This window comes from Canis lupus, chromosome X (assembly GCF_003254725.2).
Source record: "Canis lupus dingo isolate Sandy chromosome X, ASM325472v2, whole genome shotgun sequence".
Lineage (NCBI taxonomy): Eukaryota > Metazoa > Chordata > Mammalia > Carnivora > Canidae > Canis > Canis lupus.
In genome coordinates, this window is record NC_064281.1 from 27560614 (window position 1) to 27578542 (window position 17929).

A 17929-nucleotide genomic window follows, 5' to 3' on the forward strand; every position below is an offset into this window, starting at 1 on the left:
GCTTCACTGGCAAATCAAACATTCAAAGATTTAATACTTAAGCTTATCCCACTCTTTCAAAAGATTGAAGAGGAGGGAGTACTTCCAAACACATTTTATAAGGCCAGGTTTACCTTGAAAGTAAATCTGATAAGAATACCACAAAAATATTATAGGCCAAAATCCCTGATGAACATAGATTCAAAAATCTTCAATAAAATATTAGGAAACTGCATTCAACAATACATTAAAAGGATTATACACCATGATCAATTGGGATTTATTCCAGGGATGCAAGTATGGATCAACATTCATAAATCAATGTGATATACCACACTAACAAAATGAAGGATAAAAATTATATAATCACCTTAATATATGCAAAATTGTTTGGCAGAATTCAACTTCCATTCCTGATTAAAACTCTCAACAAAGTGTATATAGAAGGAACATACCTCAACATAATAAAGGCCATATATAACAAGCCCACAGTTAACATCACACTCGTAAAAAGGGCTCAGCTTTTCCCAACAAAAAGCTGACAGCTTTTTCTCTAAGATCAGGAACAAGGCAAGGATCCCCTCTCTTGCCACTTTTACTCAATATAGTATTTGAAATTTTATCCAGATCCAAGAAATTAGGCAAGAACAGGAAATAAAAATCATCTAAGCTGGAAGGAAGAAATAAAAAAAAATCACTATTTGCAAATTAGATGATATTATATATAAAAAAACCCTAGAAACACCACCAAAAAAAACTGTCAGAACTAAAAATGAATTCAGTAAAGTTTCTAGATACAAAATCAATACATATAAATATGCTGCATTTCTATACAGTAATAACAAATTATCAAAAAAAAGAATAAAACAATCTCATTTACAATTATATCAAATAAAGGTAAAATACTTAGGAATAAATTTAACCAAGGAGGTAAAAGAGCTATATTCTGAAAACTGTCCAACATTGATGAAAAAACTGAAGAAGACAAATGAAAGATAGTCCATGCTCATGGATGGGAAGAATTAATACTGTTAAAATGTCCATATTGCCCAAAGCAATCTACAGATTCAGTGCAATCTTCATCTAAATTCCAATGGCATTTTTCACAGAACTAGAACAAACAATCCTAAAATTTGTATGGATCCACAAGAGATCCCAAATAGCTAAAGCCCTATGGAGAAAGAACAAAGCTGAAGGCATCACACTCCCCAATTTCACACTATATTACAAAATTATAATAATCAAAATAGTATGGTTTTGGCATAAAAACAGACATAAGATCAATAGAACAGCATAGAGAGTCCAAAAATAAACTCACTCACACATATATGATCAATTAACTTATAACAAAGGAGTCAAGAATAAACAATGGGGAAAGGACACTCTTTTCAAGAAATAGTGTTATGAAAACTGGACAGCCATAGGCAAGAAGAAGAAGGAGGAGGAGGAGAAGTGGAAGAAGAAGAAGAGGAAGAAAGAGGAGGAGGAGGAAGAGGAGGAGAAAGAGAGTGGATTCGATCTTACACCACACAGAAAAATTAGCTTAAAATGAATTAGAATTGATTGTAAGACACAAATCATAAAACTCTTAGAAGAAAACAAATGCTAAGCTCCTTGATATCTTGGTGATGATTTTTTTTTGCATTTGACTTCAAAAGCAAAGGCACCAGAAGCTAAAATAAATAAGTGGGACTACATCAAATCAAAAAGCTTCTACACAGCAAAACAAATTAACAACATAATGAAAAACAACCTACTGAATGAGGGAATATATTTGCAAATCATATATCTGATAAGGAGTTAATATCCAAAATATATAAATAACTCATACAGAATTGCCAAAAAAAATCTGAATAAAAAAGGGACAGAAAATCCATATAGACCTTTTTCCAAAGAAGATATACAGGCAGCTAACAGTCACATGTAAAGACATTCAACATCACTAATCAAAGGGAAACACAAATCAAAACCACAATGAGATATCACCTGATACTGCTTAGAATGGCTATTATCAAAAAAGCAAGAAGTAACAAGTGTTGGTGAGGAAGCCCTTGTGCACCACTGGTGGAAAAGTAAATTGGTACGACCAGTATGGAAAACAGCATGCAGTTTCCTCAAAAACTTAAAAATGGAAGTACCATATGATTCAGCAAATCCACTTCTAGGTACTTATCCAAAGAAAATGAAAACACAAATTCCAAAAGATATATGCACCTCTGTGTTCATTGCAACATTATTTACAACAGCCAAGATATGGAAATAATGTCCATTGATGGAAAAATAGATAAAGAAAATGTGATATATCTCATAAACAAATGTGATATGTAATGTGATATACATTATATTATATATAATGGAATACTACTCAGCCATAAAAAAGAATGAAATATTGCCGTTTGCAATGACATAAATGGAGCTAGAGTATATACTGCTAAGTGATGTGAGTCAGAGGAAGACAAATACCATGATTTCACTTACATGTAGAATCTAAAAAACATACACGCACAACAACAACAACAACAACAACAACAAAATGAAGCAGAACGAAAGGAAACAAATACATAGAACATAATAGGGGTTGCCAGAGGGGAGGGGAGTTGGGAGTGAGCAAAATGGGTAAAGGGAGTCAAGAGGTACAGACTTACAGTTATAAAATAAATAAGTCATGCGGATGTAATATACATGTTAACTATAGTCAATAATAGCGTAGTATGTATTTGAAAGGTTTTAACAGAGTAAATTTTAAAAGTTTGCATCACAAGAAAAAAATGTAACTTTGTACGGTAGTGATGGTAACTAGACTTGTGCTGATCACAGTGTATACAATATCAAATCATTATGTTGTATACCTGAAGCTTATATAATGTCTTATGCCAATTATTCCTCAATAAAAAACGTCTAATGTCAGTCTAGGTTTCATTCCTTCATAGGAGATCTGTCTCACTTATTATCTTGTGGGTTATTTTATTGTGAGCTGAAATTTCACTAAATTTCATCTGTGAGGGATCCCTGGGTGGCACAGCGGTTTAGCACCTGCCTTTGGCCCAGGTCGCGATCCTGGAGACCCGGGATCGAATCCCAAGTTGGGCTCCCGGTGCATGGAGCCTGCTTCTCTCTCTGCCTCTCTCTCTCTCTCTCTCTCTCTCTCTCTCTCTCTGTGACTATCATAAATAAATAAAAATTTAAAAAAAAATTTCATCTGTGAGAATACTAAGGGTATTTTTCCTTGTAAAGGATTTGGATTTGCTTCTGACCATGTTAGGCTGCTAACAACCTAGAGCCACTTTACCTTAATCTCTTGTCTTGGGGATTCCTTGACCCTTACTGATAATATACACTCAAGTAATAGGCTTATCATTACAAATTTTCAGATGAAATGAATATGATTATTTTTACTATTACTTTTACACTCAGTGGGAAGGGAAACAGATCTAGTTTTATATTGGTACCTTCTACAGAAAGACAGAATACTCCCACCCATCATTTCACTGAAGATGTAATAGCTAATATTTATTGAGCAACTTTAAGTAGGTTTGTACAGAATCTCTGTTCAGCTCCCCAATTCAGCTTGAGCCTGAAACTCAGCTTTCTCTTCAAACAAAGAGAATTTTGGCCTAATTTGCTAAGAATATGGGTTGCTACTATTAGTTTTTAACAATAGGGTAATGCGATGATGGTCAGTCCTGATAGTTGCATTACTTAAATGGCTTCCATTTCATCCCCTCCATTATTTTCTTTTATTTTTTTGGTCCTGACCTATAAAGGCTAACTCACCCTTCCTTGTAAGAGGAAAAAAAAAAACATTTAAAAGTATATTGATTGGAAAATTCCCAGCATCTTGATGTTTTGCAGAAGGCATTTTAGGATACTTAGTCAGTCTCATCCATGGAAATGGAAGTTTGCTTCATTTCAACATCTGTGAAGTAAGCTCACCAAATCTACCTCATAAAACTAATGCAGGGGATTAAGTTTTATACTGTTTATCATTGCTTAGCACAAGGAACAACGTAAAAATGTACTCCATAAATATTAGCTATTACTATTATCATAGGGTGATATTTTCTAAGAAGTAAACATACTGAAAAAATCATAAAGCATATACTTTTGTTAGACAAATGGTTTTCTGATAAAACTTTGACCTTGTGACTGCTATACTGTCACTTATTTTCCTGGACTGCTTTACAGTTCTTTTTAAATGAATATTTGTCTATTCTGGTCTATCTGTGCCCAGGTAGATGTGACACTGAGTGAACAATTCAAAGTCATAATTACCTAGAAGAATTAATTGGTCCCTCAAGCTGCCTATCATTAAAGTCACTATGAAAGCACAATTAACTAGTTCAGATTTTGCCTCTTTTACTCTGTTATTTAATGTCAGGTGAAAGAATTTACAGATGCCTTTGAAAAGGACAGAAGTTGGGGTGTTAATAATTTACAAGAAGGATGAAATAATCACTAATCAAGAGAACTGGTGAAGACTTTGGACTTCTAAATGTGTGATTTTAATATTTAAGACTCTAAGATGATTTTTAAAAGCCATCCCTAATACTTTTAAGCTCATGCTGAAAGCTTTCCTTAGAAATTGGGAAACCAGAAAATTGCAATATTCACTTCTTACCAGGCAGCTTTTATTGTTAATATAAGGAAAAGATCAGTGAGATTGGAAGTACTGTGGTCAAATGGTCATGCACCCAGGCTCAAGTGCAAGGGGACTTGAATCTGAATGCTTAATAGATGCTTACTATCTCTGTGGCCTTTGGTACCCTTTGCATTTTTGTAAAACAGACTGTGAAAGATCTTAAAACACAGGGCTATTGTGACAACAAAATGAAAAACTGCATGCTGAACACTTAGAGCAGTGACTGGGCTTTTGGAACCATTAGACCATTAGTGCTATTATTGTGTGTTTTGCTATATCACTAACAAATCTTCAGTAGCCTGGTTAGTCTGGAATAAGTTGTAAAAGTCAGATGATTTGGTGTGATTTTTGGAGCTGTTTCCTGGTTTGCTCACCATCTCCCAAATAATTACTATGAGTAAAAAATAAAGTGCCACATGATTATGAAGAGGGAACGACGCCTTTTCAAGGAATGGAAATAACTTATTACATAACTGAATGAAAACTCACACTCTGAAATTAGGAATGGGATCTGGCATATTTCTTTTAAATGTTCATAGGCAATAAAAACTCTGGCTATTTGATTGATTTATCAGGCAACTGAATGTTACCTTTGCTCTGCATAATTGCAGATATAAGAAACATTAGGTGGGTAATAAAAAAAAAAACCCACAAACCTCTGACATAGGCATTTAATTGAGAAAAAATGGGCTAAGGCTCATCTTTAAGTGAAAGGGCACTTTGTTTATTAATGAAAAAACTGTTTTTCTTTAGCCAACAACAACAACAAAAAAAATCAAGGATCTTAGGGGAAAGGCTCCCAGTGATTCCCCATTGAGAATTATATTTGCTGTGGGTTTTTCGTAGATGGCTTTTAAGATGCTTAACAATGTTCCCTCTATCCCTACACTCTGAAGAGTTTTGATCAGGAATGGATGCTGTATTTTGTCAAATGCTTTCTCTGCATCTAATGAGAGGATCATATGGTTCTTGGTTTTTCTCTTGCTGATATGATGAATCACATTGATTGTTTTACGAGTGTTGAACCAGCCTTGTGTCCCGGGAATAAATCCTACTTGGTCATGGTGAATAATTTTCTTAATGTACTGTTGGATCCTATTGGCTAGTATCTTGTTGAGAATTTTTGCATCCACGTTCATCAGGGATATTGGTCTATAATTCTCCTTTTTGGTGGGGTCTTTGTCTGGTTTTGGAATTAAGGTGATGCTGGCCATCAAAATCCTAGAGGAGAACACAGGCAACACCCTTTTTGAACTCGGCCACAGTAACTTCTTGCAAGATACATCCACGAAGGCAAAAGAAACAAAAGCAAAAATGAACTATTGGGACTTCATCAAGATAAGAAGCTTTTGCACAGCAAAGGATACAGTCAACAAAACTCAAAGACAACCTACAGAATGGAAGATATACAGAAGATATTTGCAAATGACGAATCAGATAAAGGGCTAGTGTCCAAGATCTATAAAGAACTTATTAAACTCAACATCAAAGAAACAAACAATCCAACCATGAAATGGGCAAAAGACAGGAAAAGAAATCTCACAGAGGAAGACATAGACATGGCCAACACGCACATGAGAAAATGCTCCGCATCACTTGCCATCAGGGAAATACAAATCAAAACCACAAAGAGATACCACCTCACACCAGTGAGAATGGGGAAAATTAACAAGGCAGGAAACCATAAATGTTGGAGAGGATGCGGAGAAAAGGGAACCCTCTTACACTGTTGGTGGGAATGTGAAATGGTGCAGCCACTCTGGAAAACTGTGTGGAGGTTCCTCAAAGAGTTAAAAATAGATCTGCCCTATGACCCAGCAATTGCACTGCTGGGGATTTACCCCAAAGATTCAGGTGCAATGAAACGCCGGGACACCTGCACCCCGATGTTTCTAGCAGCAATGTCCACAATAGCCAAACTGTGGAAGGAGCCTCGGTGTCCACTGAAAGATGAATGGATAAAGAAGATGTGGTTTACGTATACAATGGAATATTACTCAGCCATTAGAAACAACAAATACCCACCATTTGCTTCGACGTGGATGGAACTGGAGGGTATTATGCTGAGTGAACTAAGTCAATCGTAGAAGGACAAACATTATATGGCCTCATTCATTTGGGGAATATAAATAATAGTGAAAGGGAATAGAAGGGAAGGGAGAAGAAACGTGTGGGAAATATCAGAAAGGGAGACAGAACATGAAGACTCCTAACTCTGGGAAATGAACTAGGGGTGGTGGAAGGGGAGGAGGGCGGGGGGTGGGGTGACTGGGTGTCAGACACTGAGGGGGACACTTGATGGGATGAGCACTGGGTGTTATTCTGTATGTTGGCAAATTGAACACCAATAAAAAATAAATGTATTATTTAAAAAATCAAAGAAATTACGGTTTGAAACAACTTTAGAATTTTTCACAATAACAATGTAATGCACAATGGACGTTTTGGAAAATAAATCAATTTAAAAATGGTTACTGTAATCATTTTATTTCCTCAGCCCCTTAGATAATTTATCCCAAGGCTCCCTCTACACTGCATCAAAACATCAGTCTTCTCAACTAAAAATCCAATGGGTACACCCAAATGATTAATTTAGCTAACAAATTATTAGATGTTGTTCTGTTACCTAGTAGTTTGTAAATGATCAAAGAATCCAGAAAGTACCCTGAGAAATAGGAAAAGTCTGTTACTAACCATCCTTTTACCTCAACATCATATCTTTAAAGCCACACCAGATCCCTAAAGACTAGCACCGTGGAATGTGAGAAAGATATTATCTCCTACATATATGGCTTTTATCAAAGTTCTAAAGCACCAAATATGTTTTTTCCCCATTGCCAAATTACTCTCAGGTTATTATTGGCTAGATCTTTCATATAAGCACAGTCAGGACTGATAGCAGTTTCAAGTTTATTTATTTCAAGTTATTTATTGTTACTGTAACATTCTGCCTAATTGACTATTGAAATAGTGGAAACCTTCCAATTTAAGGTTTAGAGGATGACAAAAAAAAAGTCCTCTTCTCAGTCTTCTGCACTTCTCTAAACAATGGAGTTGTGTGCATTTCTTTGTTTTTAATATTGGGATATATATATTTGTTTCTTTTTCCTGCCCTGAGTGGGATGCACACAGAGACACTCAAACACACAAAAAAAATATGTACACACCGCTTTGAGGATAGGTACTAAACTACACAACCTAGGAAAAATAAAATGCCAATCATTTATTGACTGTGTACTATGCTCTTAGCACTATAGTTAGCACTTTCTATGCAGTATTTTATATTTTGCTCAGGAGATCCCTATGAAACAGGAGCCATTATCACAGGTGAGGATGTGGGAACTTGAAAATATTATCCAAGGGCACAGAGTCAATGAGTTGTGGAGGGACATGCCAGTTACGAACTTACTGCCTCTGAACACTGACCTGCTTATGCTACTCTCTTTGCCAGCTGGTATGATGCTAAACTTTGTCAGTATTGGGCATTGGAGTGACAGCAGGGGAAGTAAAGAGTCCTCCCCTTTCAGGTGTGTTTGTACTTCTTTCTTGCACCTGCCACTCTGGGTTGACCTGTAGGATGCCTGGTGGAGCTCACCTCCTTCATTTCCAACTCTTCTATAAATTTTAGCAGCACCCTCTATGCATGTCTCCTGCCAAGTTCTGTGGGTGCCCCAGTGGCAAGTTCATTTTGGGGGGGCAAACCCATGGGCAGCTTCCTGATGCCCAATCTGGTTTCCCTCAGTTCAATAGCACCAGCCACAGGTAGCTTTCTAGCAGGTGCAACAGGCCCACCATCCGGCTTCCCAGCAATTCAAGAGCATCCCCCACAGGCTACTTCCCTATGAATTTTGTCAACACGCCACTCCAAGATTCTGTTGGCACAAGCTTCAGTCCACTCTCTGACTAGGTACTAGCCCTAGTGAGGCCAACTCACAGCATTTCTTTGCCACCTCTTGGGCTGGAGTCACATTCTTGCCCAACAGGTTTGAATCCCAGCCTTGGGTAAAAGCTCCTTGCTTTCCAAGTCAGTCCCTTGGGTACTATCCCTCAGCCCTGGGGTATTCTTTTTGAGTTCTCTTCTATTTTCTCTTAAATTAATTCCTAGCAGATAGTTAATACTTATTTGTGTTAAACCTTCCCTGGTCAAGTCACCGTGTAGTTTCTGTGACCTGTCTAACCCTGATTAATACAAGGGGCTATTCCAATCCAAGGTCTTCTGATTGTATAGTCAATGCTTTAACAACTCAATTTGGATATATTGGAGTAGGTGTTTAATCAAGGTCTGTTTTTGAGTTGAGTTTTTATTTATTTGCGGAAAATGCCTGGTTCCACATCAAAGAACTTTGCAATATAAGAACATAAATAGATTTTATGTTACTAAAGGTTTGCAAGAATATTACATAAATGAGGCTGATGCCAAGGTCAGGTTAGAGAGTGATGGGTTCCTAAGAACAGAATAGATAGACTCTGCACATTGTTAAAGATTGAAATGTGGGCCTTTTCACAGTTTAGCCAATGTCGGTTTTACAATGTGACTTTTGATTTTTTGCTTTAACTGCAATTTCTAACCTGACACTAACATTCTAATATAAATAAGAGCACACTCCAATTCCCTAACAAAATCCAAATTTAGGGGCACCTGGTAGGTCACTGGTTGAGCGTCTGCCTTTGGCTTGGGTTGTAATCCTGGGGTCCTGGATTTGAGTCCCACATTGGGCTCCCCGTGGGGAGCCTGCTTCTCCCTCTGCCTATGTCTCTGCCTCTCTCTCTGTATCTCTCATGAACAAACAACAACAACAAAAATCCAAACTTAAATGAACTTGGAATCAGTTGCCATCTACAAGTAACTATTTTTACTCTGATAACAGTGTAACAAGAGTGAGAGGCCAAAAGACCATTAGGAATCCCCTTTCCCATCTCCAGTCCTTCACACTGATATGAGTAGAGAGTGACTAAAGTGTTTGGGAAAGACAGTGGCAGTATTCAGAATTGTTTGGAAGATCCCTTCAGTAACCTCTACATTGACCTTCCCCACCATCACTTACTCGTCTTCAGGATCTGAGGGCGGGTAGGCTCTCCTACTCTAGACTTCTTTCCAATTTACAGACATGATCAAACATCCCCCCAACTTAAATAACAAAAGGTTTCCTACATACCCTCCTAGCTACCATCCCTCTCAGGATCTTTCTTTCTCTACACAGCCAAGCTCCTTAGAAGCATAGTGCAAACTTGCTTTCCTCCTTCCTCTTCCCTAGTATCTTCAATAATGCCCAGCACTGTTCTCTCTATCTCCAGGGAACTCCATCAAAACTGATCTGGGAAATGTTATGAATGATCTCCCATTTTTTCAATGCTGTCTTCATCTTACCAGGCCTCTCTAGTGTATCTGACATTTTTTTCATGACTTCTCTTTATAAACTGAGATCTCCTAAGCACCCTGCTTTTAACTTGAGTCTCCTTATACCTCTGTGACCATTTATTCTTTTTTTTTTTTTTTTTTTAATTTTTTTATTTATTTATGATAGTCACACAGAGAGAGGAGAGAGGCTGAGACACAGGCAGAGGGAGAAGCAGGCTCCATGCACTGGAGCCCGACGTGGGATTCGATCCCGAGTCTCCAGGATCGCGCCCTGGGCCAAAGGCAGGCGCCAAACCGCTGCGCCACCCAGGGATCCCTGTGACCATTTATTCTTATTTCCTTCATAAACACTATCTCTTCTGCTTTACATTTGATTTTGATTTTTTTAAATATTTATTTATTTATGAGAGAGGGAGGAGAGAAAGAGAGAGAGAGAGAGAAGCAGAGGGAGAGGGACAAATGGACTCTGCACTGAGCAGGAAGCCTGACGTGGGGCTCCATCCCAAGACCCTGAGATCATGATCTCAGCCAAAGGCAGACACTTAACTGACTAAGCCACCCAGGTGCCCCTGCCTAACCCTTGATTTTATGTATAATTCCTAAATTCTGTCCAGGATTGATTTTCTTTTGATTTACCTGGATGATGTCATAAATGTTAAAGTTTTAACTAGCATTTGGCCTAGTAAATCCCACATCTGTATAATCAATCTGGATCATTCTAACTTTAGGGCTGTGTATCTCTCTTTTACTGAATTATGGAACATCCCTGGTACACACTCCATAAGTACTTTAGGAGATCTTGTTGATACCCTACCATATAACCCCTTAACCTCAATGGCTCTGAGTTCACCGGAAGCTATGATGGCCAGTTTCTGCAAGCACTGCTACACTATCACCTTAAGTACCCACATTTCTTTTTTTTTTAAGATTTTATTTATTTACTAATGAGAGAGACAGACAGAGAGAGAGGCAGAGGCACAGGCAGAGGGAGAAACAGGCTCCATGCAGGGAGCCTGACGCAGGACTCCATCCCAGGTCTCCAGGATCACGCCCTGGGCTGAAGGCCGCACTAAACCGCTGAGCCACCCGGGCTGCCCAGTACCCACATTTCTTAATTTGATTGCCCTCGAGAGACCAGAAGTGAGGGATTTTCTGCACCCAAGGGCAATCCTCAAACAAAAACAGAGGAAAATGGGTGGATAAGCACTTCAGTTTCCATCAGCTCAGTGGGACAATTCTGAGTGTGCTCTGTGACACTGGCATTATACATGATTTCTGTAAAGCTCCTAGTAGGACCAGCACTGTCACTCACAGTGGGAACTGACTGATAAAAGTTTCCTTTATTAACCTTCCAAGCTTTCATTCCCCACTCTCCCCACTCCCTCACTCGTCCTTCTTGGTATTATCTCTCAAATTAACTACTAGTGCCTACGTCCTTGACTCAGGGGTAGCTTTTGGTTGGTATCAAACATAAGCAGGCACTTCAGGATCAATGGAGATAAAAAGTGACATGTGATTTTTCACCTCCAAACTTGCTTTTTTTCTTATTTTCTCAATTTTGTTTATGAAAAATAACAGCCATCCAGTCACTTGAATCAGAAACCTATATGCTCTTCTAGATTTTTTATTTTCACTGTACTATCACAACTGCCCTTGTCTTCAACTGAGCTAAAAATACCACTTCTTCCTTGGTCTCACTACCTGCGCATACCACCTACTCTCCACAGTCACTGCAGAAGTAATATAATCTTATTTTGGCACCTCTCTTCTCCTTCCCCCTTACATTTTTTTAAAGATTTATTTGAGAGAGAGAGAGAAAGAGAGAGAGAGAGAGAGAGAGAGAGAGAGAGAGAGAATGAGCAGGAAGGGCAGAGGGAGAGAGAATCTCAAGCAGATTCAACACTGAGTGCTAAGCCCAACACAGGGCTCGATCTCACAACCTGAGCCAAAACCAAGAATCAGATGCTCAATTGACTCTACCACCCAGATGACCCTTCATTCTTACATTTTAAACCCTTTCAAAAAAAATAAATAATAAATAATTTTTTTAAAAAAAATGAATAAACCCTCATGGTTCGCTGGGTTTACAGTTATGGACCAGGCTGTCTGAGAAGCATTGAGCTCCCTCAGCAACCTTGCTGGTGCCTATTTACTCAGGTCTACCTTCAGACACTCTGCCAGCTGTACCTTACACTCGAGCAAAACCAAATGGCTTGCAGATATGCAGATATAACTAGCCTCATACTTCCAACTGCTTGCATGTGGAGGTCTACCTGTCTGGAACTTCCCTCCTACACCTGTCCATTTGGCTATCTCCTACTCTAGTTCACAGGGCTGCCTGTGCCAGCTCAGTCAGTAGAGCACACAGCTCTTGATCCCAGCATTGCGAGTTTGAGCCCCATGTTGGGTGTAGAGATCCTTGAAAAAACTTTTTAAATCCTAAAGAAAAAATAAAATAAAATGTTGCTCACAATGAATTTTCTCTAGGAAAGCTACCCCAGATGCCTTCCTCTGTTCACCACAAAGGGTGTGTGCCCTTTTTCTGTGTTCTCTAATCCTCTGTGATAACTTTTAACACAACTTTTGGCATCTTATAAGGATAGCATTTGTTTTTCTGTTCTGAACACACTAAGAAATCAGTGAATTTTTTCTTAACTACTCAGTGTCTATGAGTTCTGATGGAGAGGGAATTTTCAGACTTACCACCTAACCTTAGAACATTGTCTCAAATGTTACAGACACATTTAGTAAATGGATACAAAATTAAACTTCATTATAATCCATTTGTTCTTTTTGACAAGTAATCCATTCTTGATTTAGGAAAGTATATGCAAAACACTATTTGGGAGCAATATATGTCATTTTCTCAAGTTTGAAAACATTTAGAAAAACACATGGTGTAATTTTTATTTTTTTTTATTTTTTTTTTTGTTTTGTTTTTTGTTTTTTTTTTATTTTTTTTATTTTATTTATTTATTTATTTATTTATTTTTTGGTGTAATTTTTAAATATGAAAACTCCTCTGTTATATATGAATTAAAGCTCTTTAGTATGACATGGGAAGAATAAACAATATCTAGGGTACTAATAAAATCACACATATTACTGACAGGTTACACATGACCATAACATGTGTGTGCATGTGTTGAGAAGGACAGGGGGAGAGGGAGAAAGAGATGAGGATATCTAGACATCTAGATATCTTGTGTAGGGAAAAGAATTCTGTAGTCAGATAAGATCTGACTTTTGTTTTTTTTTTCGTTTTTTTTAAGATCTGACTTTTGAATACAAGATTAACTACTGTTTGTGGACCTGAGCACATTACTATATTTGGTATGTCTTGGTTTCCTGGCAAAATCCACCTTTTTATAATGTTTTTGTAAGGTAAAATATTAGAAGACACATACAAATAATTTTTACCCTTATGAGGCTTGTAACAATTTTTAAAACCTGGAAGCCAAGCTAATATTTAAAGTATTCTTCATTTTATCTGAGAGGCCTAAAAGCATTTGCTAGATATTTATGCAAATCATTTCAACAGATTTTTCACTCTTATCATCATACCTCTTCATGGAGTTCTCTCCAACGAGAATTAAATGTCTCAAGCTCCTCATTGATCAGTTCATCCATGACTCCACCATCTGTCAAGGTCTGTGCCAATATGCGAATCTGATTCGGGTTATCCTCTGAATGTTGCATCAAATTTTCAAGCGACTGAAACACATTTGTAATAATTACTATTTCCCTTCTTTTCCTAAATATACTGAATGAACAAATGCTCAGTATCTTCCTATTTACATACCATTAATTTAAAAAACAATTTAAAACAATACCTAATTGGGGTGATAAAACAGGAAAGACCATCGTTACTTAAAAAATATAATATTTGTGCATTTATATCTTCATGAGCTTGTGGCAGGATGGCGGACTGGGGCACTTTAAAAATTATCCACAGCCACCTTTTTCTTTGATGTCCTCTAGTCTTAAACCTGGGAAGGTAAAATACTCAATTTCTTCACTTCTCTTATAGCTAGTGATGGCTAAGTAACATGATTCCGAACAATATACAGAGGTAGAAGTTCAAGAGCAGAGTTTCCCTTCCCAAATTTTTTTTTTTTAAAGTACAACCTCCAGAAGAAATTCCTTTGCCCTTCATACTTTTTACACACATACACACACACACACACACACACAGAGATTTTAAGTGGAACAGCCATTTTTTGGATGGAAAAATGATAAAAGATGAGAATGAAGTCCTTTAATCCAATCATTTAATAGGCCTTTGTTCTGGCCACCATCCTACTAATGTACTGCATGTGCTTCATCTTTTCTTGGAAGATGCATCACATTGCTGATTCACAAGGAATACTTGGTCAGTTAACACCTCTGATTAGCACAAGGCCAATATCACAGTCCACTTGAGACTAGTCTCATTGTTCTTTGATACCTCTTCAGGTTTTACAATAAGGAAGTTAGATATATGATGTTTAGGTTTCTGATGTAACATTCTAGAATTGCAATACTATCAAAAGAAATCTTTTACCTTTTGTTCACATCTTAATTTATATACCTTATTACAGCCCATTTACACAGGGGTTGCATTGCAAATGACCCTATATACAATATATATGGCAAAACTACGTATTCATTATACATAATGGGTTAGCCAAAAGTACAATAAAATGCATAGAAAGGAAATGACTATTATTAGAAGTTCACATAAATCAACATTTATACCTGCCAATTCCTTCAAATTTTACTTTTTAAATGTCTTCAAGATAAAACTTGAAAATGTACTAACATTCTGTAGTACTAAAATGTATGAACATTTTAAAGACATATTCCTAACATCAGAGCATGTGCATTTAATACTTCATGACATTTTGTAAGGTTTAAATGCATGCTTTTAAATAACTTAAAAGTAGGTTTCAGTTCAACAAATGTAGCTTTTAAACTGGAAATAATGTTTTATTATTTTTTTAATTTTTATTTATTTATGATAGGCACACAGTGAGAGAGAGAGAGGCAGAGACAGGCAGAGGGAGAAGCAGGCTCCACGCACCAGGAGCCCGACGTGGGATTCGATCCCGGGTCTCCAGGATCGCGCCCTGGGCCAAAGGCAGGCGCCAAACCAGCTGCGCCACCCAGGGATCCCGGAAATAATGTTTTATATGACCATCCTGTTTAGCTCTACTCTGATGGAGCAAAACAGTACATTTGCAGTCTGTGTGGGTCTGTGGTAGATTTAGAGAGGTAAAGAAAAGTGTCAACATAGAACTTTATAACACAGAAAAAGGCAAGGATGCCTGGGTGACTCAGTGGTTGAGCATCTGTCTTCGGCTCAGGATGTGATCCCAGAGTTCCAGGATCGAGTCCCGCATGGGGCTCCTGCATGGAGCCTGCTTCTCCTCCTTCTGCCTCTGCTTGTCTCTCTCTCTCTCTCTCTCTCTCTGTGTGTATGTATCTCTCATGAATAAATAAATAAAATCTTTTAAAAAAGAAAAGAAAAGAAAAGAAAAAGCAGATGTCCTCTGGAAAAGGTTATTTAAATCTTCTTCAAAACCTTGAGGCTGAAAGGTTTACAGAAGAAACAAAGGCTTCATCCAAATAACCAGTGTCAAGGAAGGCAAAGCTACTACACTATCTGTACTGTTTCCTTTGCAGTTCTCTTCTACTTGGTCCTGGGTGTCCACTGCATATGAATTATTATCATTTTGATTAATTCACAACTTACATCAAGCACCTCGGCGATTTCCTCAGCTCCCCCAGAAATATTTTCAGTGGTTTTAAGCTTGACTTCTACTTCACTTAGCCACTTGTTTGCCTTCTCCAAGTAGGACAATAACTCATGCCAGCACGCCCAAACTTCCTAAGAAAGAAATACATATCACAGATGAAATGTGTGATGGAGAAGTGACTGTGAGCTTTTGGAATTTTCATTTTTAAAGCTTTGAAAATAGAACAGGTTTATTTTATATTGCTCACCTTTCCTTTGCAGTAGATATTTAAAAATGCAACTAGTCATGTTGATCAGCTATTATGTTTATAATTACTAATCATCAAGGAAATATTTTATGACAAAAATTAATTAAAGAGTCAGGGATTTTACTGTTTTAAATAAAAATGCATCAACATTATAGTCTAGAAAATAAAAAATAAAAGCATACATAAAAATGCAAAATGCATATATATATATATATATATATATATATATATATATATATAACATCTCAAAACATTATCCATGACCACTTTTCTGTGAGTTCCTTTAAACTTCCTTCCTTTCAGGGCAGCCCTGGTGGCTCAGCATTTTAGTGTCGCCTTCAGCTCAGGGCCTGATCCTGGAAACCTAGGATCGAGTCCCACATCAGGCTCCCTGTGTGGAGCCTGCTTCTCTCTCTGTCTGTGTCTCTGCCTCTCTTTCTCTCTCTCTGTGTCTCTCATGAATAAATAAATAAAAAAACTTAGAAAAATAAACTTCATTCCATATGTAATTTGATAGCTAACATTAAAGTACAGATTTAGCTCCAGTGCCCTTTTCACTAAATCTTACATCATACAATTTTTCTGCATTACTCAGAACACATATATTTAATGAAAACCTAAAGTTTAAGTGGCTGTATTTTTGTTTTCTTAATAATCAAAACTTATTGGGTAGTTAGACTATTTTTCGTTTTGTTCACTATTATAAATGTAGTGAACATCAATATGAATATGGATTTCCCCATTATTTCAAATTATTTCCTTGAAGTGTATTAAGAGGAGTATATAACTAATAACTATTTCAAGGATGCTATTTGATATGTATTGAAAAATGATTACTGTAATACACAAAATAAAGCAAAACTTTAAGACCGCAACCAGAAAATACAGAAGAGTGTTTTATAACCTTGGAATGGAAAAGGATATCTTAAATAAGACATTTTATAAAAATAAACAAAACAAAAAACAAAACAAAAAAAGAATGCATTTGATTACAATAGAATTAAACTCTTCTATTTATCAAAAGGCACCATAAAGAAATTGAAAACCAGCCTCAAACTTGAAGTAAACAATTGCAAAATTTGTAACAGATGAGTAAGAACGGAATGCCATCAAGTCAATTAAAAGGTGAAGAGACTTCCCAACAGAAAATGAAAGGAAAACCTAAACCAGCATTTCAAAGAAAAAGATATATATGCATATCAAAAAAATATATGAAAATATGTTCAACCCCATTAGCAGTCAGGGGAATGTAAGTGAAGATTACAACACGATATTTATACCACGTTGACCAACAGAAATGAGAAATCTGACAGCTGTAAGTGTAAGAGAAGATACACATTAACGAAAACTTGTATTTATTGCTGGTTGGTAATATTAGAATGGCCATTCTGGAAAACAATCTCTCATTCTTAGTCAGGTGAATATTCACATACCCGACAATCCAGCCACTTCACTTTTACATACATATCCCCAGAGAAATTCCTTTGTGTGGACAACAAAGACAGTTCAGAGGTTGTTCATTTCAGCACTTTTTGTAATAACCAAAATTTGGAAAACAATCTTATGTCTGCTAACAGGAGAATGTATAAATACATTGTACACATTTGAACAGAGAATACAGAAGTAAAAATGAAAATTTCATTACACAGAACAACATGGATGAGTCTCAGACACAAAAATGTCAGGCAAAATGGGCACATCCTAGAAAATAAATATTATAGGATATGATTTTTTTTGTAATTCTTGAAACAAGCAAAATTGAGCAACACATTATTTAGGTGTTCATATGAGTGTGATAAAACATTTTTAAGGCAAAGAAATAGTAAAGGTGAATTCCTGGATTATGGTTATGTCTATTGGGTAAAAAGCAAGAAGATGCAGTAGAGGACAAGAATACAAAAATGATCATTTTCCATTAGATTTGAGATTGCAAATATTGGACAAACCTATAAATACCGTAGTACAAC

General features: G+C 36.8%; 1 protein-coding gene across 15 annotated transcripts in view; it reads right to left on the reverse strand.

Annotated features, from left to right (window-relative positions):
• DMD (dystrophin) overlaps positions 1-17929 on the reverse strand; it is a 2170621-nt gene that overhangs the window by 1275280 nt on the left and 877412 nt on the right. For all 15 annotated transcript variants that reach the window (XM_025439443.3, XM_025439430.3, XM_025439477.3 and 12 more), the window contains 2 exons: positions 15712-15846; positions 13542-13691 (listed from right to left, as the gene is read on the reverse strand). In XM_025439443.3, coding sequence (XP_025295228.1) covers positions 13542-13691; positions 15712-15846 — 285 coding nt within the window. The remainder of the gene's footprint in view (positions 1-13541; positions 13692-15711; positions 15847-17929) is intronic.